Source organism: Erinaceus europaeus, chromosome 15, assembly GCF_950295315.1.
Source record: "Erinaceus europaeus chromosome 15, mEriEur2.1, whole genome shotgun sequence".
In the NCBI taxonomy this organism is placed as follows: Eukaryota; Metazoa; Chordata; class Mammalia; order Eulipotyphla; family Erinaceidae; genus Erinaceus; species Erinaceus europaeus.
In genome coordinates, this window is record NC_080176.1 from 40,187,620 (window position 1) to 40,214,745 (window position 27,126).

At 42.5% G+C, this 27,126-nt stretch overlaps 1 protein-coding gene across 1 annotated transcript in view; it reads left to right on the forward strand.

Annotated features, from left to right (window-relative positions):
- Positions 1–21,990: 21,990 nt before the first annotated feature.
- TAF4B (TATA-box binding protein associated factor 4b) overlaps positions 21,991–27,126 on the forward strand; it is a 118,069-nt gene continuing 112,933 nt past the window's right edge. The window contains 2 exon segments of the mRNA XM_060173639.1: positions 21,991–22,483; positions 22,485–22,767. Of these exon segments, the coding sequence (XP_060029622.1) occupies positions 22,448–22,483; positions 22,485–22,767 (319 nt within the window). The 5' untranslated portion in view covers positions 21,991–22,447.

Here is a 27,126-nt window from a genome sequence, read left to right on the forward strand (position 1 = left end):
TGTCAACCTTCCAGTACTCTGGTGAGACCGTTCCTAGCTCATAGGATTCCTTAATTCCATTTTGGGTGGTGTACTTCCTAACAAAGTCACAGAACCTAGATATGAACCAGGGTCCAAGAGACAGCACATGTGCACATAAGGAATATATATGTTATATATACCTTAAAGTAAAAGTGCACACTGCTGGTGGGAATGTAAATTGACCCAACCTCTGTGGAGAACAGTCTGGAGAACTCTCAGAAGGCTAGAAATGGACCTACCCTATGATCCTGCAATTCCTCTCCTGAGGATATATTCTAGGGAACCCAACACAGCCATCCAAAAGGATCTGTGTACACATATGATTTTGGCAGCACAATTTGTAATAGCCAAAACCTGGAAGCAACCCAGGTGTCCAACAACAGATGAGTGGCTGAGCAAATTGTGGTATATATATATATTACTCAGCTATTAAAAATGGTGACTTCACTGTTTTCAGTCGATCTTTGATGGACCTTGAAAAATTCATGTTAAGTGAAATAAGTCAGAAACAGAAGGATGAATATGGGATGATCTCACTCTCAGGCAGAAGTTGAAAAATAAGATCAGAAGAGAAAACACAAGTAGAACCTGAACTGGAGTTGGTGTATTGCACCAAAGTAAAAGACTCTGGGGTAGGTGGGTGGGGAGAATACAGGTCCAAAAAGGATGATGGAGGACCTAATGGGGGTTGTATTGTTTGTTTACTTATTTAAAATTTTTTTTTATTGTTGTAGTTATTGATGTCATCATTGTTGGATAGGACAGAGAGAAATGGAGAGAGTAGGGGAAGACAGAGAGAGGGAGAGAAAGGTAGACACCTGCAGACCTGCTTCACCACCTGTGAAGCAACTCCCCTGCAGGTGGAGAGCCAGGGGCTCAAACCAGGATCCATAGGCTGGTCATTGCGCTTTGTACCATGTGCACTTAACCCACTGCACTACCATCCGACTCCCCTAGGGGGTTGTATTGTTATATGGAAAACTGGGAAATGTTACGCAAGTACAAACTACTGTGCTTACTGTCAAATTTAAAACATAAAATTCCCCAATAAAGAAATTTTAAAAATTAAAAATTATAAAAAGTAAAAGTGCACAATAGTTTGCCGTGACCCAATAAACAAGCAAATAGAAAAACCTAAAAAATACACCATAAAGTATCTAATCAAATAGTTTCTCCTTAGACCTAGATACCCTCCTCACCTACTTCCTATTTCAAGTCCCTCAATCACTCCAAGGCTAACCTTGTCATATAAAGTAAGGGTTACAAAAGCTGGGTAAGGGCAAGAGACTGGCATACTTTAATGATGGCCCTTTTGATTACTACCAGACCACCACGTCACCCAGGACCCTAGACAGAGAATCCTGGGATTCCCACACAGACATGATGGGCCTAGACCTCTAATAGATCCCTCTCTTCACTGTCACTGGTTCTTGATGGAGATCAGGAACAACATAATGGACCCCTTTGTGGACCCCTATAGGACCTTGGCCTCAAAGTCAATCACGAGTGGTAGGGACTGCCATATTCTTTCAAGGGAGGTTAGGTCAAAATCCTCTACCACTTGATGGGGTTTTCAGTTAATGATATTTATATGCTTTCCCCATATTTAGGAGCTACTCTCTTCCCGATCCAACTTTCTAGTCCTATTTCTTACTCTAACACCATCTCCCCAGACAATACCATTCATCCACCTGCCTGTTAGCTATAGAACTCAGGCAAAAATTAGTGAAGTCATGGACCTCTTGGAATATACCTAAATTTGACCTACTAGCTTTTTCCAAAATGAAAACCCCAAATTTCATCTGCTACATTCTTGCCTTTAGGTTCCTGATCATTAAACAATTTGTTCTTTATATCTTAATTCTTTTTCAGACACCAAGTTGCAAATGCTACTATGATACCAACCTGACTTCCCTGGGCAGACAACCCCACCACCAATATGTCCTGGAACCCCACCTCTCCAGAGCCCTGCGCAACTAGAGAAAGAGAGAGACAGGCTGGGAACATGGATCGACCTGCCAATGCCCATGTTCATTTGAGAAGCAATTACAGAAGCCAGACCTTCCACCTTCCACACCCCATAATGACCCTGGGTCCATATTCCCAGAGGGATAAAGAGTAATGAAACCTTCTGTGGTCCGGAAGGTGGTGCAGAGGCTAAGGCACTAGACTCTCAAGCATTAGTTCCTGAGTTCAATTCCCGGCAGCACATGTACCACCAGATTGATGTTGGTTTTTTCTCTCTCTCCTCCTGTCTTTCTAGTAAATAAATAAAAGCTAAAAAAAAAGAATAAGGAAGATTTCAAGGGAAGGGGATAAGGCACAGAACTCTGGTAGTAGGATTTGTGTGGTATTGTACCCCTTATCCTATGGTCATATATATATACACATATATATGTATTTATACACACACACACACACACACACACACATATATATATATATATCTTGCCTTCAGGGTTATCTGGTCCTGGAGGCTATTTTTTCCCTTTTGTTGCCCTAGTTGTTTATAGTTGTTATTACTTTTTTATTGTTGTCTTTGTTGTTGGATAGGACAAAGAGAAATCAAGAGAGGAGGGAAGATAGAGAGGGGGGAGAGAAAGACAGACACCTGCAGACCTGCTTCACGGCTTATGAAGTGACTCCCCTGAAGACGGGGAGCTGGGGGCTTGAACCGGGATCCTTATGCCAGTCTTTGTGCTTCACACCTTGTGCGCCTAACCCACTGTGCTACTGCCCAGCTCCCAATATTTTATATTTTATAAACAAATTTTTAAACATTCAGTTTTGGGGGCTGGGTAGTGGGACAAGTTGTAAAGCACACAAATTACTATGATCCAGGATCCAGGTTCAATCCCCCAGTTCCCACCTGTAGGGGGAAAACTTGACAAGCAGTGGAGCAGCAGGCATACATGTCTCTCTCTGTGTTTTTCTCTCTGTCTTCATAAGAAGGAAATGGTGGTCCGGGAGGTGGCACAGTGGATAAAGCAGTGGATTCTGAACCATGAGATCCTGAGTTGGATCCCCGGCAGCACATGTACCAGAGTGATGTCTGGTTCTTTCTCTCCTCCTGTCTTTCTCATAAAAAAATAAATAATTAATTAAAAAGAAGAAGAAGGAGTTGAAGGAAGGATAGAAAGAAGGAAGGAAAAAAAAAACAAAGAAAGAAAATAAAGAGAAAGACAGACAGAGAGAAAGAAAGAAATAAAAAAGGAAAGAGAGTAGGGGAAGACAGAGAGGGGAAGAGAAAGATAGACACCTGCAGACCTGCTTCACCTCTTGTGAAGCAACCCCCCTACAGGTGGGGAGCTGGAGGCTAGACTTGGATTAACAGTTTAACCCATTGTGCTACCACCCAGCCCCCTAAATAGATTTTAAAAATTTTTTTATATTTATTTATTTATTTTCCCTTTTGTTGCCCTTGTTTTTTATTGTTGTTCTAGTTATTATTGTTGTCATTATTGATATAGTCATTGTTGGATAGGACAGAGAGAAATGGAGAGAGGAGGGGAAGAAGACAGGGAGGGGAAGACAGAGAGGAAGAGAGAAAGACAGACACCTGTAGACCTGCTTCACCGCCTGTGAAGTGACTCCCCTGCAGGTGGGGAGCTGGGGGCTCGAACTGGGATTCTGATGCCGGTCCTTGTTCTTTGTACCATGTGCGCTTAACCTGCTGCGCTACCATCCAACTCCCCCTAAATAGATTTTTTTTTTTAACTTAATCACTCACTTGTGATCAAGAGATAAGACAGAGGTAATGGAAGACAGAGAAGATAAAATAAGAACGATAACAAAGATAAGAAAAGAAAATAGAGATTCAGAAAGAGAAATGTTTTGCCACACAAATTGGGGCGGGACCCCAAAATTATCTCACCTATTATACAGTCACTAAATCTAGATTCTGCCATGCATTGGATAGATAGCCACTGGTGTGAGACAGGTGAGCTCTAATGAAGAACTATGCTTCTAGTGGTCTGGGAGGTGTTGCAGTGGATAAAGCACTGAACTCTCAAGCATGAGGTCCTGAGTTTGATCCCTGGCAGCACAAGTACCTTCTCTCTCTCTCTCTCTTCTGTCTTTCTCATTAATAAATAAAGAAAATCTTAAAAGAAAGAAAGAAAGAACTATCCTTCTACCCTAAACTTTTCCAGTTCAGACCCAGCCCTCCCCAAGTATGGCTTCTTGAATTCCAAGAATCTCTTCCTCACCCTATTTCCACCCAAAGGCCATAGTCTGTATTCACCTATGGCTTAGTGAGTTTCTGAAAAAATCCTGGTTGTATTTTCTTAAGTTTACAGTGATATATTTTTGTTGTTGTTGTTTTTCCTAGTTTGTAACCCACTATTAGTTTAAAAAAAATTAAAAATGGGGGAAAAAATGAAAAAAAATCTAGATTTATTCTGATTGTGGGTCATTATCTTACAGAGTGATCGAGATCAGGGTCAGTCTGTTGGGGAACACAGCCCTAAGTGGGGGCCCAAGGAGTGGAATGGATCCACCGGGCATTGGGGTGTTGAATGGGCTAGAGCAGAAAAGGAGTGAGTGACAGTAGGACATGGGGCAGGTGTATGCCATCCAGGTAAGTAGAGCAATGGACATGTTCTAACTGCGCCAGTGAGGTATGCGGCTTACCTTCCTGTGGAGACTTGTTTGAGATCCAAGTTCCTTTCCAGAACCAGATACCACTCTGGCACATGTGCTGCGGGGGCTGGAACCCAGGACCTCACGCTTGAGAGTCCAAAGCCTTATCACTGCACCACCTCCCGGACCACCTAGGTGGTTTTACTCTTCTTTTGTTCTCTTGAGCTTATTTGTCTTTTCTTTTTAAAAAATATTTATTTATTTCCGTTTGTTGCCCTTGTTTTTATTGTTGTAGTTATTATTGTTGTTTTTATTGATGTTGTCGCTGTTGGATAGGACAGAGAGAAACAGAGAGCGAGAGGAAAACAGAGGGGGCACAGAAAGACACCTGCAGACCTGTCTCACTGCTTGTGAAGCGACTCCCCTGCAGGTAGGGAGCCAGGGGCTTGAACTGGGATCCTTACGCAGATCTTTTGCGTGACCTGCGCTTAACCCGCTGCGCTACCGCCCGACTCCCTTATTTGTCTTTTCATGAGATAGGTGGAGAGAGAGAAAGACTCAGACATCACTCTGGTAGATGTGCTGCTGGGGTTTGAACTCAGGACCTCATGCCTATGAGTTCAGTGCTTTAATCCACAGCGCCATCTCCCAGATCACTCCACCTATTTTTTTTTTTTTTTCTATGTATGCTATGGTTCTGCTGTTGTATACTGGTGGAGGAAAAGAAAAACTGATACTGCCAGCCTTCTATCTTCTACCTTCCCCACCACCATACTTCATTTGAAAGCTTTATACTCTTTAAAATTTTCCTTTTGAAAGTGAGAAGAGAGGTAGAGTTTTTGCAGAGGAATGCAAAGCTGAAAAGTAATAGTAAGTAATGACACCTGCAGACCTGCTTCACCGATTGTGAAGCGACTCCCCTGCAGGTGGGAAGCCAGGGGCTCAAACTGGGATCCTTATGCCAACCCACTGAGCTACTTCCAGACTCCCTAGAATTTTAAATTTTAAAGGAAGAAGGAAAGAGAGAAAATGACAGTCTTTATGTCTGAGATACTTATGTGCAATAGCACAGCAGCCACAAGAATTCAATTCAAGATGAACATTGAGATGGCCTAGTAATGTCTTTGTACCTCTTAAAATTCAGTTTCTGTTCTTCTCTTTGCCCTTGCTTCACAGCACTAAATTCACCAATAACTCAGACCTTCTTATGAAGGGTAACAAAAGGGAATAAATAAATATTTAAAAAAATAAATAAAAATAAAAGAATGGTCCATGAGGTGGCTCAGTTGATAAAACATTGGGCTCTCAAGCTTGACATCCGAAGTTCAATCCCCAGTAGCACATGTGCCAGAGTGAAGTCTGGTTCTTTCTCTCTCCTATCTTCCTCATAATAAATAAATAAATAAATAAATAAATATTTTTTAAAATATAATTTTTATTTATTTATTTTTTTTACCAGAGCACTGCTCAGCTCTGGCTTTTGGTGGTGTGGGCGATTGAACCTGGGATGTTGGAGCCATAGGCATGAGAGTCTCTTTGCATAATCTTTATGCTATATACCCCTACACCAGAATTTCAACTTTTTTTTTTTTTTTTTAATTTTTTATTTAAGAAAGGATTAGTGAACAAAGGCATAAGGTAGGAGGGGTACAACTCCACACAATTCCCAACACCCAATCCCCATAACCCACCCTCTCCCATGATAGCCTTCCCATTCTCTATCCCTCTGGGAGCATGGACCCAGGGTCGTTGAGGGTTGCAGAAGGTAGAGGGTCTGGCTTCTGTAATTGCTTCCCCGCTGAACATGGGCGTTGACTGGTCGGTCCATACTCCTAGTCTGCCTCTCTCTTTCCCTAGTAAGGTGTGTCTCTGGGGAATCTGAGCTCCAGGACACATTGGTGGGGTCTTCAATCCAGGGAAGCCTAGCCAGCATCCTGGTGGCATCTGGAACCTGGTGATTGAAAAGAGAGTTAACATACAAAGCCAAACAATTTGTTGAGCAATCATGGATCCCAAGTTGGGAATAGTGGAGAGGAAGTGTTAGGGAGGTACTCACTGCAAACTCTAGTGTAATCCTGCTTTCAGGTATATATTTTGCAGTAGTTTATGGATACGTGTGAACATAAGCTCTCTCTCACAGAAACTGTTGTATGTCTAGGTTATGGGACTTTGTTAGAAAGTGAACTACCTGAGATGAAATTAGAGTGTACTATAAAAGGAAAGGTCTCACCCAAGTAATGAAGCTGAAGGGTTGTCATTCCACACGTGAAGTCTCTGGATACATTCTGAGGTGAAGCATGTTGAGATGGCAATCGTTGCTTTGGTTAGGTTGTGATCGGCGGATGCAATATTATTTGGTATGGATTGGGAGATGCATATGGGAAAGTGAGCCCTATCCAAGGGTGCCAGGACTGGGGGAAGTAGGGGCTCTATAGTGAAGATGTGAGGTTCCTGCTGTCTTAGGGTTCAAAAAGACAATCAATAGTTAATATTATCATCACATTATTTGTTAATTGGGTTAACTTTGAAAAGTCCCTTTGTTATGGTTTGCTGTACAGTACCCAGTATCTTGTATATAGCTGTGCTATTGGAAGCTTCTAATCTACTTGGTCTAGGCTTTTGAGAGAGTCCGCATATCAAATACGTAGCCTATCTATTAAAAAGATTCAGTTTGTCTTTTGAGAACCTTTGAGACATACAATTGATTTCCCCCTCTCATATAAATAAATAAATAAATAAATATTTTTTAAAATAGAATTTTTATTTATTTATTTTTTTTACCAGAGCACTGCTCAGCTCTGGCTTTTGGTGGTGTGGGCGATTGAACCTGGGATGTTGGAGCCATAGGCATGAGAGTCTCTTTGCATAATCTTTATGCTATATACCCCTACACCAGAATTTCAACTTTTTAAAAATATTTATTTATTCCCTTTTGTTGCCGTTGTTGTTTTATTATTGTAGTTATTATTGATGTTGATGTTGTTGGATAGGACAGAGAGAAATGGAGAGAGGAGGGGAAGACAGAGTGGGGGAGAGAAAGACAGACACCTGCAGACCTACTTCACTGTCTATGAAACGACTCCTCTGCAGGTGGAGAGCAGGGGCCCCGAACCAGGATCCTTCCGTGGGTCTTTGTGTGTTGCGCCAGCTGTGCTTAACCCTCTGCGCTACTGCCTGACTCCCCATTATTTTATTTTTCTACTTAGTTTTTTTTATTAGGGGGCTGGGTGGTGGTACACCTGGTTAATCCCACACTTATAGTGCTCAAGGACCAGGGTTTCAGCCTTTGGTCCCCACCTGCAGGGGGAAGCTTCACTAGTGGTAAAGCTGGGCTGCAGGTTCCTCTATCTCTCTCCCTCCCTATCACCCTCTCAATTTCTCTCTCTATCCAATAAATAAATAAAGATAAACTTAAAAAATTTTTTATTAGTGATTTAACATTGATTTTCAAAACCACATGATAATAAGAGTATAATCCACAGAATGCTACTAAATGCCTAAGTGTGTATCAACAGATGGCTGGCTAGAGAAGTGATGGGATATATATAATCTATGGAATACTACTCTGCAATAAAAAATTATGATATTGTGCCCTTTGGGACAAAATAGATGGAACTAAAGGTGATTGATTATACTTAGTGATATAAGAGATAAAAGACAACTACTGGATGGTTTCACTCATATGTGGTATCTAGAGAACTAAGACACAGGAACTTGCAACAAAACAAAAAAGACAAACAAAAACCAGAGAAACAAACAATTTCTAAGACTCCTGAGAACCATGATTTTTTTTTTTTTTTTTTTGCCTCCAGGTTATCGCTGGGGCTTGGTGCCTGCACTATAAATCCACTGCTCCAGTAGTCAGGCAGTTGCGCAGTGGGTTAAGCACAAGTGGCACAAACTGCAAAGACCCCCGTAAGAATCCCGGTTTGAGCCGCCCCCCCACCTGTAGGAGAGTCGCTTCACAAAAGGTGAAGCAGGTCTACAGGTGTCTTTCTCTCCCCTTCTCTGTCTTCCCCTCCTCTCTCCATTTCTCTCTGTTTTATCCAATAACTATAACAACAATAACTACAACAATGAAAACAACAAGGGCAACAAAAGGGAATAAATAAATAAATATTAAGACTCTCATGCCTGAAGCTCTGTAGTCACAGGTTCAATCCCCTGCACCACCATAAGCTAGAGCTGTACAGTGCTCTGGTATTTCTCTATGTGTCTTTCTCTCTCTGCATCTCTCTCAAAAATAAAATAAATAAAATGCACCATGTATTTAAATAAAACAAAAACAAATCCACTTCTCCTGGAGGCTATTTTTTTCCCTTTTGTTGCCCTTGTTTATCGTTGTTGTTCTTCTTATTGTTGTTGTTTTTGCTGTTGTTGTTGTTGGATAGGTCAGAGAAATTGAGAGAAGGGAAAACAGAGTGGGGGAGAGAAAGATAGACACCTGCAGACCTGCTTCACCGCCTGTGAAGAGACCCTCCCCCTGCAGGGGGCGGGTGGGTTAGAAACTGGATCCATACTCCTGTCTTTGGGCCTCATGCCATGTGCTCTTAACCCACTGTGCTTCCACCCACCCCCCTGGTGGTTATTTTTGACAGTTAGATGAGATGGTTGGGACACAGAACTTGGATGGTGTGGAACTATACACTATAATCTTACAATCTTATAACCCAGTCTTATTAATTAATAAGAAATGAAAAAGGAAAAAAATGGTTGGTTCAAAGGGGAAAAATGCAGTGGTATGACAAATGGGTGGAACATTCAACTAGCAATTCACAGAAAAGGAAACCAAAGTGATTTTTTCTTATGAACTTAAGTGATAATATTCCGAATTCACCAAGAAATGCACATATAACAGTAATAGGGGTGGGGCGGTAGTGTATCAGGTTAAGCACACACAGTACAAAGAACAAGGACAGGCGCTTCTAGCTCCTGGCTCCCCAACTGCAGGGAGATCATTAAATAAGCGGTCAAGCAGGTCTGTAAGTGTCTCTCTGTCTGTCTCCCTGTCTTCCCCACCCCTCTCAATTTCTCTCTGTCCTATCCAATAAAATGGACAAAAGTAATGGCCACCAGGAGCAGTGAATTCGTAGTGCCAATATCGAGTCCTAATGACAGAGAGAGAGACCTGGGAGATAGCATTGTGGGGTAAAATGTTAAATTCCCAAACATAAATTCCTATGTTCAAGTCCTAGCATCACACATACAAGAGTGGTGCTCTGATTCTCCCTTTCACTGATACATAAACAAATTTTTAAATTTTTTAAATTTTTTAAAAAATATTTTATTTATTTATGAGAAAGATAGGAGGAGAGAGATAGAACCAGACATCACTCTGGCACATGTGCTGCCAGGGATCAAACTCGCAACTTCATGCTTGAGAGTCCACAGCTTTACCACCGCGCCACCTCTCAGACGACCATAAACAAATCTTTTATTTTATTTATTTATTTATTTTCCCTTATTGTTGCCCTTTTTAAATTGTTGTTGTAGTTATTATTGTTGTTATTGATGTTGTCATTGTTAGAACAGAGAGAAATGGAGAGAGGAGGGGAAGACAGAGAGGGCGAGACAAAGACGCCTGCAGACCTGCTTAACCTCCTAGGAAGCAACTCCCTTGCAGGTGGGGAGTCAGGGCTCTAACCAGGATCCTTACACCGGTCCTTGTGCTTTGTGCCACGTGCGCTTAACTCACTGCCTGACTCCTGGAAATTGTTTACATTCAACAGTAAATACAACAGTTTCTACATGCATAACATTTGCCAGTTTTCCATATAACAATACAACCCCCACTAGGTCCTCTATCATCTTTTTTGGACCTGTATTCTCCTCCCCCCCCCACTCAACCCAGAGTCTTTTACTTTGGTGCAATACACCAACTCCAGTTCAGGTTCTACTTGTGTTTTCTCTTCTGATCTTGTTTTTCAACTTCTGCCTGAGAGTGAGATCATCCCATATTCATCCTTCTGTTTCTGACTTATTTCACTTAACATGAATTTTTCAAGGTCCATTCAAGATCGGCTGAAAACAGTGAAGTCACCATTTTTAATAGCTGAGTAGTATTCCATTGTGTGTGTGTGTGTGTGTGTGTGTATATACACACACACACACACACACACACACACACACACACACACATATATATGACAACTTGCCCAGCCACTCATCTGTTGTTGGACACTGGGGTTGATTTCAGGTTTTGGCTATTACAGATTGTGCTAAGAACATATGTGTCCACAGATCCTTTTGGATGGGTGTGTTGGGTTCCCTAGAATATATCCCCAGGAGAGGAATTGCAGGGTCATAGGGTAGGTCCATTTCTAGCCTTCTGAGAGTTCTCCAGACTGTTCTCCACAGAGGTTGGACCAATTGACATTCCCACCAGCAGTGCAGGAGGGTTCCTTTGACCCCACACCCTCTCCAGCATTTGCTGCTGTTACCTTTTCTGATGTATGACATTCTCACAGGAGTAAAGTGATATCTCATCATTGTCTTGATTTACATTTCTCTGACAATCAGAGACTTGGAGTATTTTTTCATGTGTTTCTCAGCCTTTTGGATCTCTTCTGTGGTGAATATTCTGTCCATGTCCTCTCCTCATTTTTGGATGGGGTTGTTTTCTTGTGGTTGAGTTTGGCAAGCTCTTTATTTATTTTGGTTATTAGCCTCTTGTCTAATGTATGATGTGTAAAGATATCCCATTCTGTAAGGGGTTGCTTGGTTTGGGTAGTGGTTTCTTTTGCTGTGCAGAAGCTTTTTAATTTGATGTAGCCCCATAGTCTTCTTTGTAATTGGATTCATTTCATTGAAGATGTCTTTAAAATTTATGCAGAAAAGAGTTCTGCCAATATTTTCCTCTAAGTATCTGATTTTGTGGTCCAACATCCAAGTCCTTGATCCACTTGGAATTTACTTTTGTGTTTGGTGAAATAGAGTGATTCAGTTTCATCCTTCTGCATGTTTCAACCCATTTTCTCCAACACCATTTGTTGAAGAGACTCTGCTTTCCCTATTTAATAGTCTGAGCCCCTTTGTCAAAGATTAGATGTCCATAGGTGTGGGGGCTCACTTCTGGGATCTCAATTCTATTCCACTGATCAGTGTGTCTATTCACGTTCCAGTACCAAGCAGTTTTGATGACAATGGCCCTATAATACAATTTGAGATCTGGGAGTGCGATGCCTCCGGTTCTGTTCTTTTTTCTCAAGATTGTTTTGGCAATTCTAGGTCTTTTCTGGTTCCAGATAAACATTTATAGCATTTGTCCTATTCTCCTAAAAAATGTGGTTGGAATCTTGATGGGGATAGCATTAAATTTGTAGATAGCTCTGGGTAGTATATTCATTTTGATGATGTTAATTCTTCCAACCCACAGACTTGGGATATCTTTCCACTTCTTTGTGCCTTTTTCAATTTCCTTGAGTAGTGACTCATAATTTTCAGTATACAAGTCTTTCACTTCTTTTTTTTTAATATTTATATTATTTATTTATTCCCTTTTGTTGTCCTTTTGTTTTTTTATTGTTGTAGTTATTATTGTTGTTGTTGTTGTTGGATAGGACAGAGAGAAATGGAGAGAGGAGGGGAAGACAGAAAGGGGGAGAGAAAGATAGACACCTGCAGACCTGCTTCACCACCTGTGAAGCGACTCCCCTGCAGGTGGGGAGCCAGGGTTCGAACCGGGATCCTTATGCCGGTCCTTGTGCTTTGCGCCACCTGCGCTTAACCCGCTACGCTACAGCCCAACTCCCAAGTCTTTCACTTCTTTAGGTTTACTCCTAGATATTTTATTGTTTTTGTTGCTATAGTAAAAGGAATTGATTTCTGGAGTTCAACTTCTTCTAACTTAGTGTTTGCATAGAGGAATGCCACTGACTTTTGAATGTTAATTTTGTAGCCTGACACCTTAGTGTATTGCCTGATGATTTCCAAAAGCTTCTTGCTGAATTCCTTAGATTTTTCTATGTATATTATCATGTCTCTACAAATAGGGAGAGTTTGACTTCTTCTCTTCCAATCTGTATGCCTTTAATTCCTTGCTCCTGCCTGATTGCTAAGGCCAGAACTTCCAACACTATGTTGAATAGTAATGGTGATAGTGGGCAGCCCTGTCTAGTACCTGATCTGAGGGGAAAGGCTTCCAGTTTTTTACCATTGAGTATGATGTTGGCTGTAGGTTTGCTATATATAGACTCCACTATCTTGAGGAATTTTCCATCTATTCCCATTTTGTGTAGTGTTTTGATCATAAAGGGATATTGTATTTTGTCAAGGGATTTCACTGCATCTATTGATATGACCATATGGTTTTTGGTCTTGCTTTTGTTGATGTGGTGGATCACGTTGATTGATTTACATATATTAAAACAACCTTGCAGCCCTGGGATAAACCTCACTTGGTCATGATGAACAATCTTTTTGATATACTGTTGTATCCGGTTGGCTAGAATTTTGTTCAATATTTTCGCATCTATGTTCATCAGAGATATTGGTCTGTAGTTTTCTTTTTTGGTGTGTCCCTGTCTGCTTTTGGTATCAGAGTGATATTGGCTTCATAGAAGCTGGCAGTGAGTATTCCAGTGTCTTCAATCTTCTGGAAGACTTTTAAAAGTAGAGGTATTAGTTCTTCTTTGAAGGTTTTATAGAATTCATTTGTAAAACCATCTGGTCCAGGACTTTTATTTTTGGGGAGATTTTTGATAACTGTTTCAATTTCATTAGCTGTGATAGGCCTGTTCATGTAATCTAGTTCCTCTTTACTTAATTTTGGAAGTTCGTAGGTATCTAGGAAATCATCCATTTTTTCTAGGTTCTCTAGCTTGGTGACATATAGTTGTTCATAGAAGCCTCACATGATATGTTGAATTTCTGTGGTGTCTGTTGTGATGTCTACTCTTTCATTTAGTATCCGATTTATTTGGGTCTTCTCCCTTTTGTGTTTTGTGAGTCTGGCTAAAGGTTTGTTGATTTTGTTCATTCTTTCGAAGAACCAACATTTACTTTCGTTGATCTTTTGTATGGTTTTCTTATTTTCAATGTTATTGATTTCTGTCCTTCTGGTTGCTTTAGGATTCCTTTATTCTTCTTCTTATAGGTCTTTAAGATATGCAATCAGGCTGTTTATTTGTGCTTTTTCTTGTTTCCTAATGTGTGCTGGTATAGCTATGAACTTCCCTCTCAGTACTGCCTTAGCTGTGTCCCAAATATTTTGATAGCTTGTGTCTTCATTTTCATTGATCTCTCGAAACATTTTGATTTCTTCCTTTATTTCCTCTTTGACCCAGTAGTTGTTAAGTAGTGTACTGTTGAGCTTCCACATTTTGGGAGTATTACTAATCTTTTGTTCATCTTTAAGTGTTAGTTTAATTCCACTGTGGTCTGACAAGATGCTTGGGATGATTTCAATGCTCTTGAATTGGCTGATGCTGTCTTTGTGGCCTAACATATGGTCGATCCTTGAGAGTGACCCTTGTGGACTTTAGTAGAATGTGTATTCCATTTTCTTGGGACGAATGACTGAAAATGTCTACTAGTTCTAGTTTGTCTATCTCCTCATTTAGCTCCCTCATGTCTTTATTGATTTTCTGCCTGGAATATCTGTCAAGTTGAGAGAGTGGGGTGTTGAAGTCCCCTACTATGACTGTTTTACTGTTAATATATTGCTGTAGCTCTTTCAGTAGATGCTTGATATGTTTAGATGGCTTCTCATTGGGTGCATAGATGTTAATAATTGTTAAGTTCTCTTGATTGATTGATCCTCTGAGCACTGAATAGTGTCCATCCCCATCTTTTAAAATTTTATTTATTTTAAAGTCTGTTGTGTCAGATATGAGAATAGCTGTTCTTGCCTTTTTTTTTGTGGGCCATTGGCTTGTATGATAGTTTTCCATCCTTTCACTTTGAGTCTTTTGAGTGTTTGTCTTGTTGAGTTAGGTGGGTTTCCTGTAAACAGCACATTGTTAGGTTGTATTTTCTGATCCATCTTTCTACTCTGTGCCTTTTAATAGATGAATTCAGGCCATTGACATTTACTGGTATCAAGAACTGAAGATATTTTAACAGCATTCTTGTAGATTTTTAGAGTGTTCTGATATATGTCCTATTTGTGGTGGTCTGGTTGTTTATAGGAGACCTTTCAGAACTTCTTTCAGGGCAGGCTTGGCGATAGTTGATTCTTTCAACTGTTGCTTGTCTGAGAAGATTTTGATGCCTCCTTCTAGTTTGAATGACAGTCTAGTAGGATACAGTAGTCTTGGTTGAAAGCCTTTCTCATTGAGTAGTTGGTAGCTATCTTGCTATTCTCTTCTGGCCTGTAGTGTTTGTGTGGAGAAGTCTGCTGCTAATCTTACAGGTTTTCCTCTGTAGGTGACCCTTTGTTTTTCTCTTGCAGCCTTCAGGATCCTTTCTTTATCCTCATTCCTTTCCACTCTAAATAGGATGTGTCTTGGTGTCTTTAAGTCTGGGTTAATTCTATTTGGGACCCTCTGGGCTTCTTGTACCTTTATATCTTTGATGTTGTCTAGATTAGGGAAGTTCTCAGCTATTATGTCCTGAAAAATGCTTTCTTCCCCTCCCACTCTTTCTTCCTCTGGTAGGCCTATGTTGCATATATTATTTCTTTTGAAGTCATCCCATAGGTCTCTGTTGTTGTTTTCAACATCTCTTAATCTCTTTTTTGGATCTCTTGATTATTTTTTAGTTGTCTCTAATTCATCCTTGATCTTGCTTATTCTGTCTTCAGCCTCATTGATTCTATTCTCTCTGCCCTCTACTGTTTTCTGGAGTTCATCTATTTTGTTACCCTGTTCTGATACTGTTTTAGCTTGTTCAGCTAGTTGTGTTCTTAGCTCAGCTATTTCAGCTTTCAGGTCTCTAATAACCTTGAGATAATTAGTGTTTTCTTCCAAAGTCTCATTGGTTCTTTCTGCATTTCTGATGACTATTCTTTCAAACTTTTTCCTCACTCCTGTGATGATTTCCTTTACTAGTGTTTGGATGTTGACCTCATTACTTTGTGCTTCAACTTTTGGGAGGCTTTCAGATAGATTCTTGTCCTGGTTCATTTCTCTGATATTTATTCTTGTTTGTTCAACCATTCTAAATAGTATATTATGAGGTACCTCTCTCAATACTTTTCTAATTACTGATCACTCTTGCCTGGATTGACTTGTGTCTAAGTAAGGTCATTAAAGAGTTCACAATTGTGGAAACTGACAGTTGTTTCAATAGTATTTTAATACCTGAGTTAGAGCACAGTGCCTCAAAAGTCTCTTTTGTTCTTTTTCTTCCCTGTAGGCTATGGGAGCCTGAGGGCTTTTAAACTATCACTAGGCTTCTTAGCTTGATCACTGACTCCTGACCAAGAGATAAAGCAGGGTGTGGCAGAGATAATCCAGTGTTTATGCAAAGAGACTCTCACAGTCACACTGCTATGCCACTGAGGTGTAGATCTTCTCCTGAGTTTCCTGGTTAGTTCTTTGTCCCCTGGTGTCAGCACAGGGCCTCCCCTCCGCTGCTCCAGCTTTTGAGGGCAGTATCAATGGAGACTCACAGTTGCATTTGGTGAGTCTTAGGGGAGTCCTCTCCTCCCTTCAGCTTTCTTTTTTTTTTGTGAAAGAGAATGGTGGTGCTGTTTCAACGGGTAAACTGTCTGGCTGTTAGCAGACACTTAATCTCTTCCTAGGCTCCTCTCTGTCCATGAGCCACATGTGTTTGCACTCACCAGTGATTTGGTGGGTTCCTGAAGTTGTTCTAGTCCTGTCTTGTTGAGGTCCCAGGCGTTCTCCTTTGGTATTCCTAGTTGACCTGGGAGAGAGGAGAGAAACACAGCTGCTGCTGCTCCCTAGCCCCTTATTTATCATTTTGCATGGAGATGGAGAAATTGAGGGGGAAGAGAAAGAGAGATGGAGAGAGACACCTGAAGTAGTGTGTCACCACTTGTGATGCTCCCCCCCACCCCCGAAATTGGGGACTGGGAGCTTGAAACTCCCCCCCCTCGCAGTTAAGGACTGGGGTCTTGAATCTGGGCATTTCTGTATTATAATGTGTGCACTCAGCCAGGTCTACAACCACCCCACTGAGCCCTTGTGCCTAAAAAAAAAAAAAACCATGTAGGGATATGGATCATAACTAGGCCACTTTCAAGGCAAGGAACATGGCTTCCTTGGTGAGCTAGCTATCTGGACACAACATGATTTTTTTTCTCTCTCTCTTTTCCTTTTTATTCTTTCCTTCTAAATTTTATTAGATAGGATAGAGAGATATTGAGTGGTCTGGGAGGTGGCACAGTGGATAAAGCATTGGACTCTCAAGCGTGAGGTCCTGAGTTCAATCCCAGGAAGCACATGTACCAGAGTTATGTCTGGTTCTTCCGCTCTCTCTCTCCTTCTCCCTTTCTCATAAATAAATAAATACATAAAATATTTTAAATAGAGAGAACAAGGGAGGCTAGATGGCGGAGCATCTGGTTGGTTGAGTGCACATGTTACAATGGCAAGGACCCGGGTTTAAACCCCCAGCCCCCACCTGCAGAGGCAAAGCTGTGTGAAAGGTGAAGTAGTTTTGAAGGTGTCTCTCTTTCTCTCCTTATTATTCCTTTCCCTCTCAATTTTGATTTTAATTAAGGGAAAAAAAAAAAAAACACCTTAGAGAGAGCGACTGAGAGATACACCATGGTCCATGAGGTGGTATAGTGGATAAAGCACTAGATTCTCCAGCATGAGATCCTGAGTTCCAGAGTGATGTCTGGTTCCTCTCTCTCCTCCCATCTTTCTCATTAATAAGTAAATAAAATATTTTTAAAAAGAGGGTGGGGCAGATAGCATAATGATTATGCAAAGAGACTCGAATGACTAAGGCTCCAAAGTGACAGGTTCAATCCTCTGCAACACCATGAACCAGAGCTGAGTGGTGCTGGGGTTTAAAAAAAAAAAAAAAGATACTTGCAGAGGTGGGGTAAACATTGGCCCAGGGTTCAAGCCCTTGTTCTCTACCTGCTTCACTGCTTGTGAAGTATCCCCCCTGCAGGTAGGTAGTGGGGGCTTGAACTCTGGTGTTTGGTAATATATGTGTTTAACAGGATATGCCACTTCCGGGTCCCCAGCCAAGGAGGTCTTATTATGTAGATTAATTTACTGGTGTCAATTTGGGAAGTTCAGATTGATTGGTTTAAGATTATATCCACTGAATCTTAAAGTGATTATGCTTAGTTTAATAAGGAAGTCAAATACAACTACCAGATGGTTTCACTCATATGTGGAATGAAGGCAAGTGAAGATGTGAACTTGCATTTAACAAAAAACATGGGGGCCAGGCAGTAGCGCAGAGGGTTAAGTGCATGTGGTGCATTTAACAACAAACAAACAAAAGAGCAAATTGTCTCTAAGGCTTTCTGAAAACTATGGTGGTTATCAGGATGATTGAATGGAGTAATAAATTTTGGTTACACCTATGGCATGGAGCTATACCACTGTAATCTTATAATGTAAAATATTAAGTCACTAATAAAAATAAATAGAAAAAAAGAGACTATATCCGTGATAGAGGCTGAACATGTTATTAGCTTGGATATTAAGAATGGATAGAACCAGCAGGACTCCACCGCCAGCCTGATTTTTCTGTTTTTAATACCATAAATTAGTGAAACATTGGAAATGCAGATTTTGTATTTGTTCATGGTTTACTTTCATTACCTGAATTAGTAAGTAGAATATCAGTAACTGTCCCTTACTTAGGAGGTACTAAAGTTTGTATGTCTGTCTTCCCCATATTATGATGCAGAAATTTTAATCCCCAAAGTTGATAGTATTAAGGTGGGTGCTTTGGGTGGAGCTGAAAATCTTGTTTGTAGAATCCTGAAGAAACGAATTAGTTTTCTTTTTTAAAAATTAAATTAAATTAATTAATTAATTGATTTTTATTGTTTTGTAGTTGTTGTTTTTGATGTCATCGTTGTTAGATAGGACAGAAAGAAATGAAGAGAGGAGGTGAAGACAGAGGGGGGAGAGAAAGATAGACACCTGCAGACCTGCTTCACTGCAAGGGGCTCGAACCCAGATCCTTAAACCACTGCCTGACTCGTTAAATTTATTATTTTTTTTTACTTAATTTTATTTGATAGGGCACAGAGAAATTTAGAGGGGAGAGGGAAATAAAGAGAGACAGAGAGACAGCTGAAGCTCTCCTTCACCACTCATGAGGACTCCCTCTGCAGATGGGGACTGGGCACTTGAACTCAGGTCCTTGCACACTGTAATGTGTGCACTTAACCAGGTGCGCCATCGTCTGGCCCCAGGAATTAGTACTCTATAAAATGCTCCAGAGTTCCCTTGCTCAACAGAGGAGGGGGTAAGAGCCTACAATGTGGAAGAGATACATTGCCTAATTATTGAGCTGTTGAAAAAGTCACAAAGTAGTTTTCTATTTTTTTTTTTTTCTGTGCAAGAATGCGTCTTGACTTTTTCGAAACCCTTTATGTTAGGGCTGAAAGCTCAGGCTTCTAGCTTCCAGAACTGTTAGCAGTAAATTTCTGCTCTTTACATATCACTAAATCTATTGTAGTATTTTTGTTACAGTACTTGGAAAGAACTGAAACAAAACAAAGAGTAATTATTTTTTCAGTGTCTTCAACTATACAAATACACTTTGAAAAATAAAAATAATGAAATCAATTCCCCAATAAAGAAAAAAAAATAATGAAATCAGTGCATAAATTTCCCATCTCTCACTCTCCCAGCAATATTCAATTTGACTTTTGGTGGTGGTCATGAGGGGGGAGGGATTGTATTTGGGAATTTGGAGCTTAAGTCAGGAGAGTCTCTTTGCATAACCATTGTGATTTGCTCCCACCCCCTTTGTTCTTAGATAAATGGACAAAAGAATGAATCTCATCTCCATATTTATCTTGTTTTATTCAAATCTTTCTATAGAGGTGTTGGGCTGTGGCACACCTGGTTAAGGCTGGGTTCAAGCCCCTGCTTCCCACCCAAAGGGGGAATGCTTCATGAGCGGTGAAACAGGTCTGCGGGTGTCTCTCTATCTCCCTAACTCCCTCTTCTCTATCAATTTCTATCTGTCTTATCAATAAGGGGGGGGGGCGGAGAGAAGGAAGGAAATAATGACTTCCAGGAGTGGTAGATTCCTTGTGTAGGCACCGAGGCCCATCAGTGATAACTTTGGTGGCAATAAAAAACAGAAAACAAACCTTTCTATAAAAAGAAAATGTAGTAAACGTAATTGTTACAAAACTCCAGATTTAGTGTAGTATTAATCTGTGATAGGTAGGCAAAACTATATTCTTTACAACTGGGAAAGTTATGAAACAAAAACCTATTGAAAGAGTAAATTGTGCATGGTCACCTTAAGCAGAAATTATTATCCCTCAGTTAAGCCTCTTTGTAATTTGATTGAGGCTATTTACATAACTAACCAAAATTTTTGGGTTGGGTGTGGGGTCTGGATTAAAAAGGAAGTTTTGCAAAGGACCTTTCTCAGAACAGGCCAAACTTTCCTTCCACAACTATTTATTGAACTATAAGGAGAGGGAAAACTTAAGGCAAATCAACATGCCCACTTAGTAAAGAGCAGATCTAAGATTCAAACGCATAGCATCATTCAATTTATTGGACATGTTGCTTGGCTCCATTTAATTTATTCAAGGCATTTTGTCAGGATCAGTGTGGGATGCATAATGAATCAGACATTTGTAGAATACTGAAAAGAGATGGAATCGGACATTATTATACTGAATGGTAGGAATTTCTACTTGTTGGATAAGTCACTATTAATGCAGTATTAGATCTGACAAAAAAGGTGGTTGAAGGAAAAGGTGCTCAGCAAATTTAGGTTTCCTCACAATTCCATTTTGAGGAATTCTCTAGAAGCAGAGTAATCAGGCAAGTCTTCGTGGAATACGAAGATTACTCATCTGAGTGCTGAAGTGGGTTCTTGATTTGAACTGGTTACGATGTGGGGGACAGCAAACTAGTGATGTGTAGTGTTGACACCGAGGGAGAAAAAAGCACAGCTTTCGTTCAGGCTGCATGCCTACTTGTAGAAGCTTTGTTATAGTGTTGGTTGCTACAAACTATAATATTATGACAGTGACCTGACATGAAGGCTTTAAAAATAAAGTTTTTTTTTTTTAACTTATTAATGAAAGAGATAGGCTCTATCTCTAACTAGATCTCTATGGAGCAAGCTTTCCTTATTAACTCTTACTGTTTCATTAAACACTTTTAACTTATTGAAAGCATTTCCAAGAGAGCTAGAGTCAAGATGCAGAAATCAAATCTCCGGTTTTAAGGAGATAGACACGAGAGATACAGCACTGAAGAAGAAATATATTTCCCCTCGGGGCAGCAAGGCTCATAAAAGGATGTGAACATTTACAGAATCAAATTATACAGTATTCTTAAGCATTCAAGGGGCACAAAAAGCTATTAAATGTTTTCAGGGTCAATTGGAGAGACAGATGGTTTAGAAGCAAAATTAGGGGAGTCGGGCTGTAGCGCAGCGGGTTAAGCGCACGTGGCGCAAAGCACAAGGACGGGCATAAGGATCCCCGTTCGAGCCCCCGGCTCCCCACCTGCAGGGAAGTTGCTTCACAGGCGGTGAAGCAGGTCTGCAGGTGTCTATCTTTCTCTCCTCCTCTCTGTCTTCCCCTCCTCTCTCCATTTCTCTCTGTCCTATCCAACAACGACGACAACAACAATAATAACTACAACAATAAAACAACAAGGGCAACAAAAGGGAATAAATAAATAAAATATTAAAAAAACTAAAAAAAATAAAAAAAAGAAGCAAAATTAGTAGGAAAAAAACCAAACCAAACCAAACCAAAACAAAAAATAACACTAAGGTGGCCCGGGAGGTGGTGAAGTGGATAAAGCATCAGACTCTCAAGTCTAGAGTTCAGTCCCCTCCGGCAGAACATGTACCAGAGAGGTGTCTGGTTCTTTCTTTCTCCTCCTATCTTTCTCATGCGTAAGTAAATTTAAAAAAAAGAAAAAGAAAAAAAAACACTAAGGAAGTGTGACTGAGTTTTCATTGAATAAGGTCTTCCAAACAAGACTTTCACATTTTCACCTGAAAAACCAACACAACAAGCTTGTACAATGTCTAATGCTGATTTTCCAGGGAGTGCGCAACTGAGCGCAGCAAGGGGACAGCACGGCCAACTCCTGACTGCTTTTGGCCCCTCCCAGGGGTAAATTTAGGCTTCTGGCCCCGCCTTCCTTACTAATCCTGAGAGAATTCTAACGCCCTCCGGGGGCGTTCTTAATGACGTCACGAGCGCGATTCCAACGGATAGCCAATCACACGGCTGGATTACGGGGGAAGCCCCAGGCTGGAGGTGGCGGTGGTCTGTGCGCGTGCGCGAGGGCTCCGCGTGGCTATATAAACATGGCTGGCGTGACCGCGCAGAGGGGCTGTGCTGCGCTCGTTTAGTTGTGGGGGGCGTCTTTTGGCTTGTTCGTGGCTTGCAGTTTTGAAATTTCTGGCGGGGGAATCGCGGCTTGGAGTCAACCGGCGAGGTAGGAGCCGAAGGAGAGACGCCCTTCCGGAGCCGCGCACAGCGTTGCAGCGGGAGCGGAGGCTGGGGCGCCAGTCAGAGCCGGCGCACGTGTGAGAGCGGCGAGGGCGGCCAGGTGCCGACGCGGGGAGCGTCCGGGACGCGCAGGTCCCGCCGCCCCGCCTATGCCGGTCGCTGACTCGCTGTCGCGGCCCCTCCGCCGCCCCTAGCGATGCTGCGGAGCCGAGGCTGCATCGGAGTCAGACGCCGCTCTCCCAGACGCCCCGCGCCTCCGTTCCCGGAACGCCGCCGCCGCTGACCTGCCCGGGGGGGATGCCCGCGGGCCTCACGGAGCCGGCGAGCGCCGCTCCCCCCGGCCGCTGTGAGCGGCGCCCGGCCCGGCCCGGTGGCCATGGCCCCCTCCGGGACTCTGGCCGCCCGCGCCGACAGCGTCACCACGGCCCCCGTCGGCGTCTGCCTGCAGCCGGCCGCGCCTCCCCCGGCGCCCGGCCCGGCGCTCAGCACCGCGGCTCCCGTCAGGGCTCTGCCCGCGCTCGGCCCCAGCGGGGCCCCGCAGCTCGTCGCCGTGAAGACCCCCGGCGCCGCCGCTGCTGCCGCCATCCAGCTGCCCGCCGGCCTGCAGCTGTCCCCAGGTAAGCGGCCCCTCGGGCCAGCGGTGTCTGTCTGTCGGTCCGGCCGTTCGTCCTCACGGCTGAGTCGGCGAGAGCCCCCTCAACTCCCGGGCCGCAGGGTCTCTCTCGCCCACCCGACGCCCCGGGGACAGCGAGTTTGCTTCTCAGGGACGGACGGACAAGTGGAGGGATGTGTGTCTGCATCTTGTACGCGTTGTGGTGGCGTTTCGTTTGTCTGTCTGTCTGTCTGTTTTTAATGCTGAAGGCTGCAGGGGAGATTAGGTTTTGGGTTTTGAAGCTAAAAGTAGCCCCCCCCCCCCCGTGAGTTTAGCCAGCAGGCTGGGCCACACAGCGCGGCGGGTTCGAAGCCCCGCACCGCCGGGAGCCGCAGCTGAGCGTCGCTCCCGGGGAGAAAGAAAGTGAAAGTGGGTCTGAGGTTCTGGTCATCCAGCTGGTGGGTTTGCTCGGACGGGACAGGGGGAAGGGGGAGAGAGATGGAGACGGGAGACGGAGAGGGAGGGAGGGAGGGGAGAGGGAGAAAGAGAGCATAACCGCACCAAGTTTCCTCCTGCATTGAACCCGGTTCCTTGCACACTGTAGTGTGAGCGCTCAATCAGGTGCGCTACCGCCCGCTCCCCTGACACTTTTTTAAAAAAGTAATTTTGAGTAATTGCTTTTTAAAAAAATATTTATTTTTATTATTGGATAGAGACAGAAATTGAAAGGGAAGGGGAAGATAGAGAGACACCTGCAGCCCTGCTGCTCCACTCCTGAAGCTTTCCCCCTGCAGGTGGGGCCCAGGGGCTCGAACCCCAGTCCTTGCGCGCTGTAATGTGAGCGCTTAATCAGGTGTGCCACCACCACCTGGCCCCGAGTAATTACTTTTTAAAAAGTTTTTTTAAAAAATTATTTATTATTGGGTAGAGACAGGAAATTGAGGGGGAAAGTGGAGATAGGGGGAGAGGGTGGTGGGCAGATAGTATAGTGGTTATGCAAAGATACTCTCAGGCCTGGGGCTGCAGAGTCCCAGGTTCAGCCCCCCCCCCCCCCACCACCATGAAGCAGAGCTGAGCAGGGCTCTGGAGGGGGGAGGGAAGCTCCCTCCCCATAAAGAGGATTTAGAAGTGCTGTCAGTGAGAACTTTACTGCCAAGTGGCAACCGGTAACTTACTGAAGCTGTCCTGTGCTAGGCACTTCATGTGTTTGCTCTATATGTATTAAGTAGGTTTTATTTTAGTTGAAGAGCGAGTTACACTAAAGGCCACTGCCCGCTGCGACTGATGAACCTTGAGCTTTGAAGCCTCAGGCAGGGAAGGATTTGGGTAGTCATTATGCTACCCTGCCTCTTATTTATATTTTTAAATTGTTGGTAAGATTAATTTTTCCCTTGTCGGGAGACTCCTACACATCCAAGGCGATTTGATGGAGATGGCCCAGTGGGCAGTGCAGTGCCTTGTATTTGAATGTGTGCGGGAGAGGTCTTCTGCTTCTCTCATCTGTTACGAAAGGGAATCTTGAAAAAAACAAGTCTTAGAAGGAGGAATTTGACTTACAGCTAAACTATTTTTATAACACTCACTTAACCCTTACTGTGCCTCACTGATTATCAGGGCTGAAAGGTGTTTTATAGTATTGTATTTATTTAGTCATATACATTTAATTTATTTTATGAGAGAGAAAGATCCACAGAGGAAGACCAGAGCACTGCTGAGCTCTGGTTTATGTATGGTAGAGCTAAGGATTGAACCTGGGATCTTGGAGCCTCTGGCATGAAAGGCCTTTTAAGCTGTCTCCCCAGACCGATAGAACTTTATTATTGATTGATTGATTGATTGATTGATTGTTTTTTAGCGAGAGCTCTGCTCAGCATTTGCTTATGGTGGTACAGGGAATTGATCCTGGGACTCCGGGGTCCCAGATATGAAAGTCTTTTTGCATGACCAGTTTGCTGTCTCCCCTCCCTGCTCTTAGAATTTTAGATTGTAGTCTGTCTTATTAGATATGATGAGGCCAAGACTGAAACTTGCCTGATATGACTGCCAACAGATAGTGCCACAGACTGTTGTCACCACACCAAAAGCCATCTATGCTTCTGACCAGGAGGCACTGTACCACCTGAGAGTGGGAATTCCATGACGGAATTATTAGTTGCAGAGAGATGGGAAGTTACTTTGAGGATCATCTTTGGAGAAAAAAAAAAACTGTAGAAAAAAAATCCCAATGTTTGTGTTTCACTGGTTGGAGAATAAGATAACCAGTATTTTGGGAATTAAATGAAAACACATTCTTTTTTTAAAGGCACAAGTCTTATGCAATATCTAGTTTATTTATTCATTTATCTTTTACTTATTTTTTTTTAATTTTTTGAAAAAAATTATTATTGGATAGAAATAGAAATTGAGAGGGGAGGAGGAGATAGAGAGGGAGGGAGAGAGAGACACCTGCAGTCCTGCTTCATAAACATGAAGTTTTTTCCCCAGGACCTTTCTCACTGTCTTGCCAGTGCTTAGCCAGGTGCGCCACCGCCTGGCCCCCTTATTTTTATTTTTTTACCAGAGCACCACTCAGCTCTGGTGTATGGTGGTGTTAGGAAGTAAGCCTGCGATCTCAGTAACTCAAACATTAAAGTCTTTTCTATTACCACTATGCTGGTAATAGAAAATCTCACCAACCCTACATTACAAGATTTTTTTTTTTCCGGGTGCTGGGCAGTAGCGCAGAGGGTTAAGTGCATGTGGCGCGAAGTACAGCGGCCAGCGTAAGGATCCTGGTTCGAGCCCCTGGCTCCTTACCTGCAGGGGAGTCACTTCACAGGCAGTGAAACAGGTCTGCAGAAGTCTATCTTTCTCTCCCCCTCTCTGTCTTCCCCTCTTCTCTCCCTTTCTCTCTGTCCTGTCCAACAACAATGACATCAATAACAACAATAATAATACCCACAACAATAAAACCAATAAGGGCAACAAAAGGGAAAAAAATAGCCTCCAGGAGCAGTGGATGCAGAGCCCCAGCAATAACCCTGGAGGCAAAAAAAAATTTTTTTTCTAGGTTTAATCTGAGTTGGTATCTAAGAAATTCCTTCAAAATTTGCTGTATCTCTGGGGGAACAGCTGGGGAAATAGCTCACTTGGATAGTGTGTTGCTTTGTCATGTGCATGACCCAGGTTCAAGTCCAGCCCCCACTCCATTCAAGGAAATGTTGGTGCTGTGGTTGCTTTCACTCTCTTTTTACCTGTCTCTATCTTAAAAATAATAATAGTAATAATAATGAAATAAAACCTTGATTTGGAGTTACTTAAACATTTTCTTTTTTTCAAAAGTAGGACTGACAGATGATCTGTCAATTCCACTGTTGGTATATTTATGTGAAGAAAATACAGACACTGATTGAAAGCTAGTGTGTGGAGGCTGGGTGGTGGTGCACCTAATTGAGTGCACATGTTACAATATGCAAGAACCCAGGTTCAATCCCCCGGTCCCCACCTGTAGAGGGAAAGCTTTACAAGTGGTAAAGCAGGGCTGCAGGTGTCTCTCTATCTCTCTCCCTCTCTATCGTTCCCTTCCCTCTCAATTTCTAGTTGTCTCTATCTAGTAAGTAAATAAAGACAAAAAAGTTTAAAAAAAAAAGAAAGAAAGAAACCTAGTGTGGGGTGGGGGTGGGGGGTTACCCGGAGTTTTACTTCCCTGAGTTACAAGTTCCTAGGATCTGCTGGGGCAGGGCTCCTGACCGTGGGTTGTGCACATTACCTAGTCATGTGCACTCTTCAGGTGGTCTGTTTTGCCATCCCAGAGGCTCTGTGTGAACTGCAAACCTGGTGTGAATTTAAATCTTGTTGAGCTGAAAAAGGAAGGGAGGGAGTGACTTGTGGTTCAGATGCCAGTGACACACGTTTCTTGTTCTTACTGGATTTTAGTAGATCCTCGTTAATAGTTGAATAGTCTTTATATGCCTTAGATTAATGTCTAAAGATTTTAAAGTGAATTAAAAGTATTTTCTTTCTTTATTGGATAGAGACAGACAAATTGAGAGGGAAGGGGGAGGTAGGGAGAGAGAGAGACACCTGCAGCCCTGCCTCAGCTCTGACACGAAGCTTTTTCCCTGCAGTGGGGCCCGGGACTTGGACATGGGTCTTTGTGTACTGTGACATGTACGCTCTACTGGGTGCACCATCTGGTCCCCCAAGAGGTTCCCCCCCCACACTAAGATTTTGTTTATTTATTAATGAGAAGGAAAGATAGGAGAAAGAACCAGACATCACTCTGGTACATGTGCTGCCGGATATTGAGCTAAGGACCTCATGCTCGAGAGTCTAACGCTTTATCCACTGTGCCACCTCCTGGACCACGAAAGTGTTTTTTTAAAAAAAAATAAATACTTTTTGT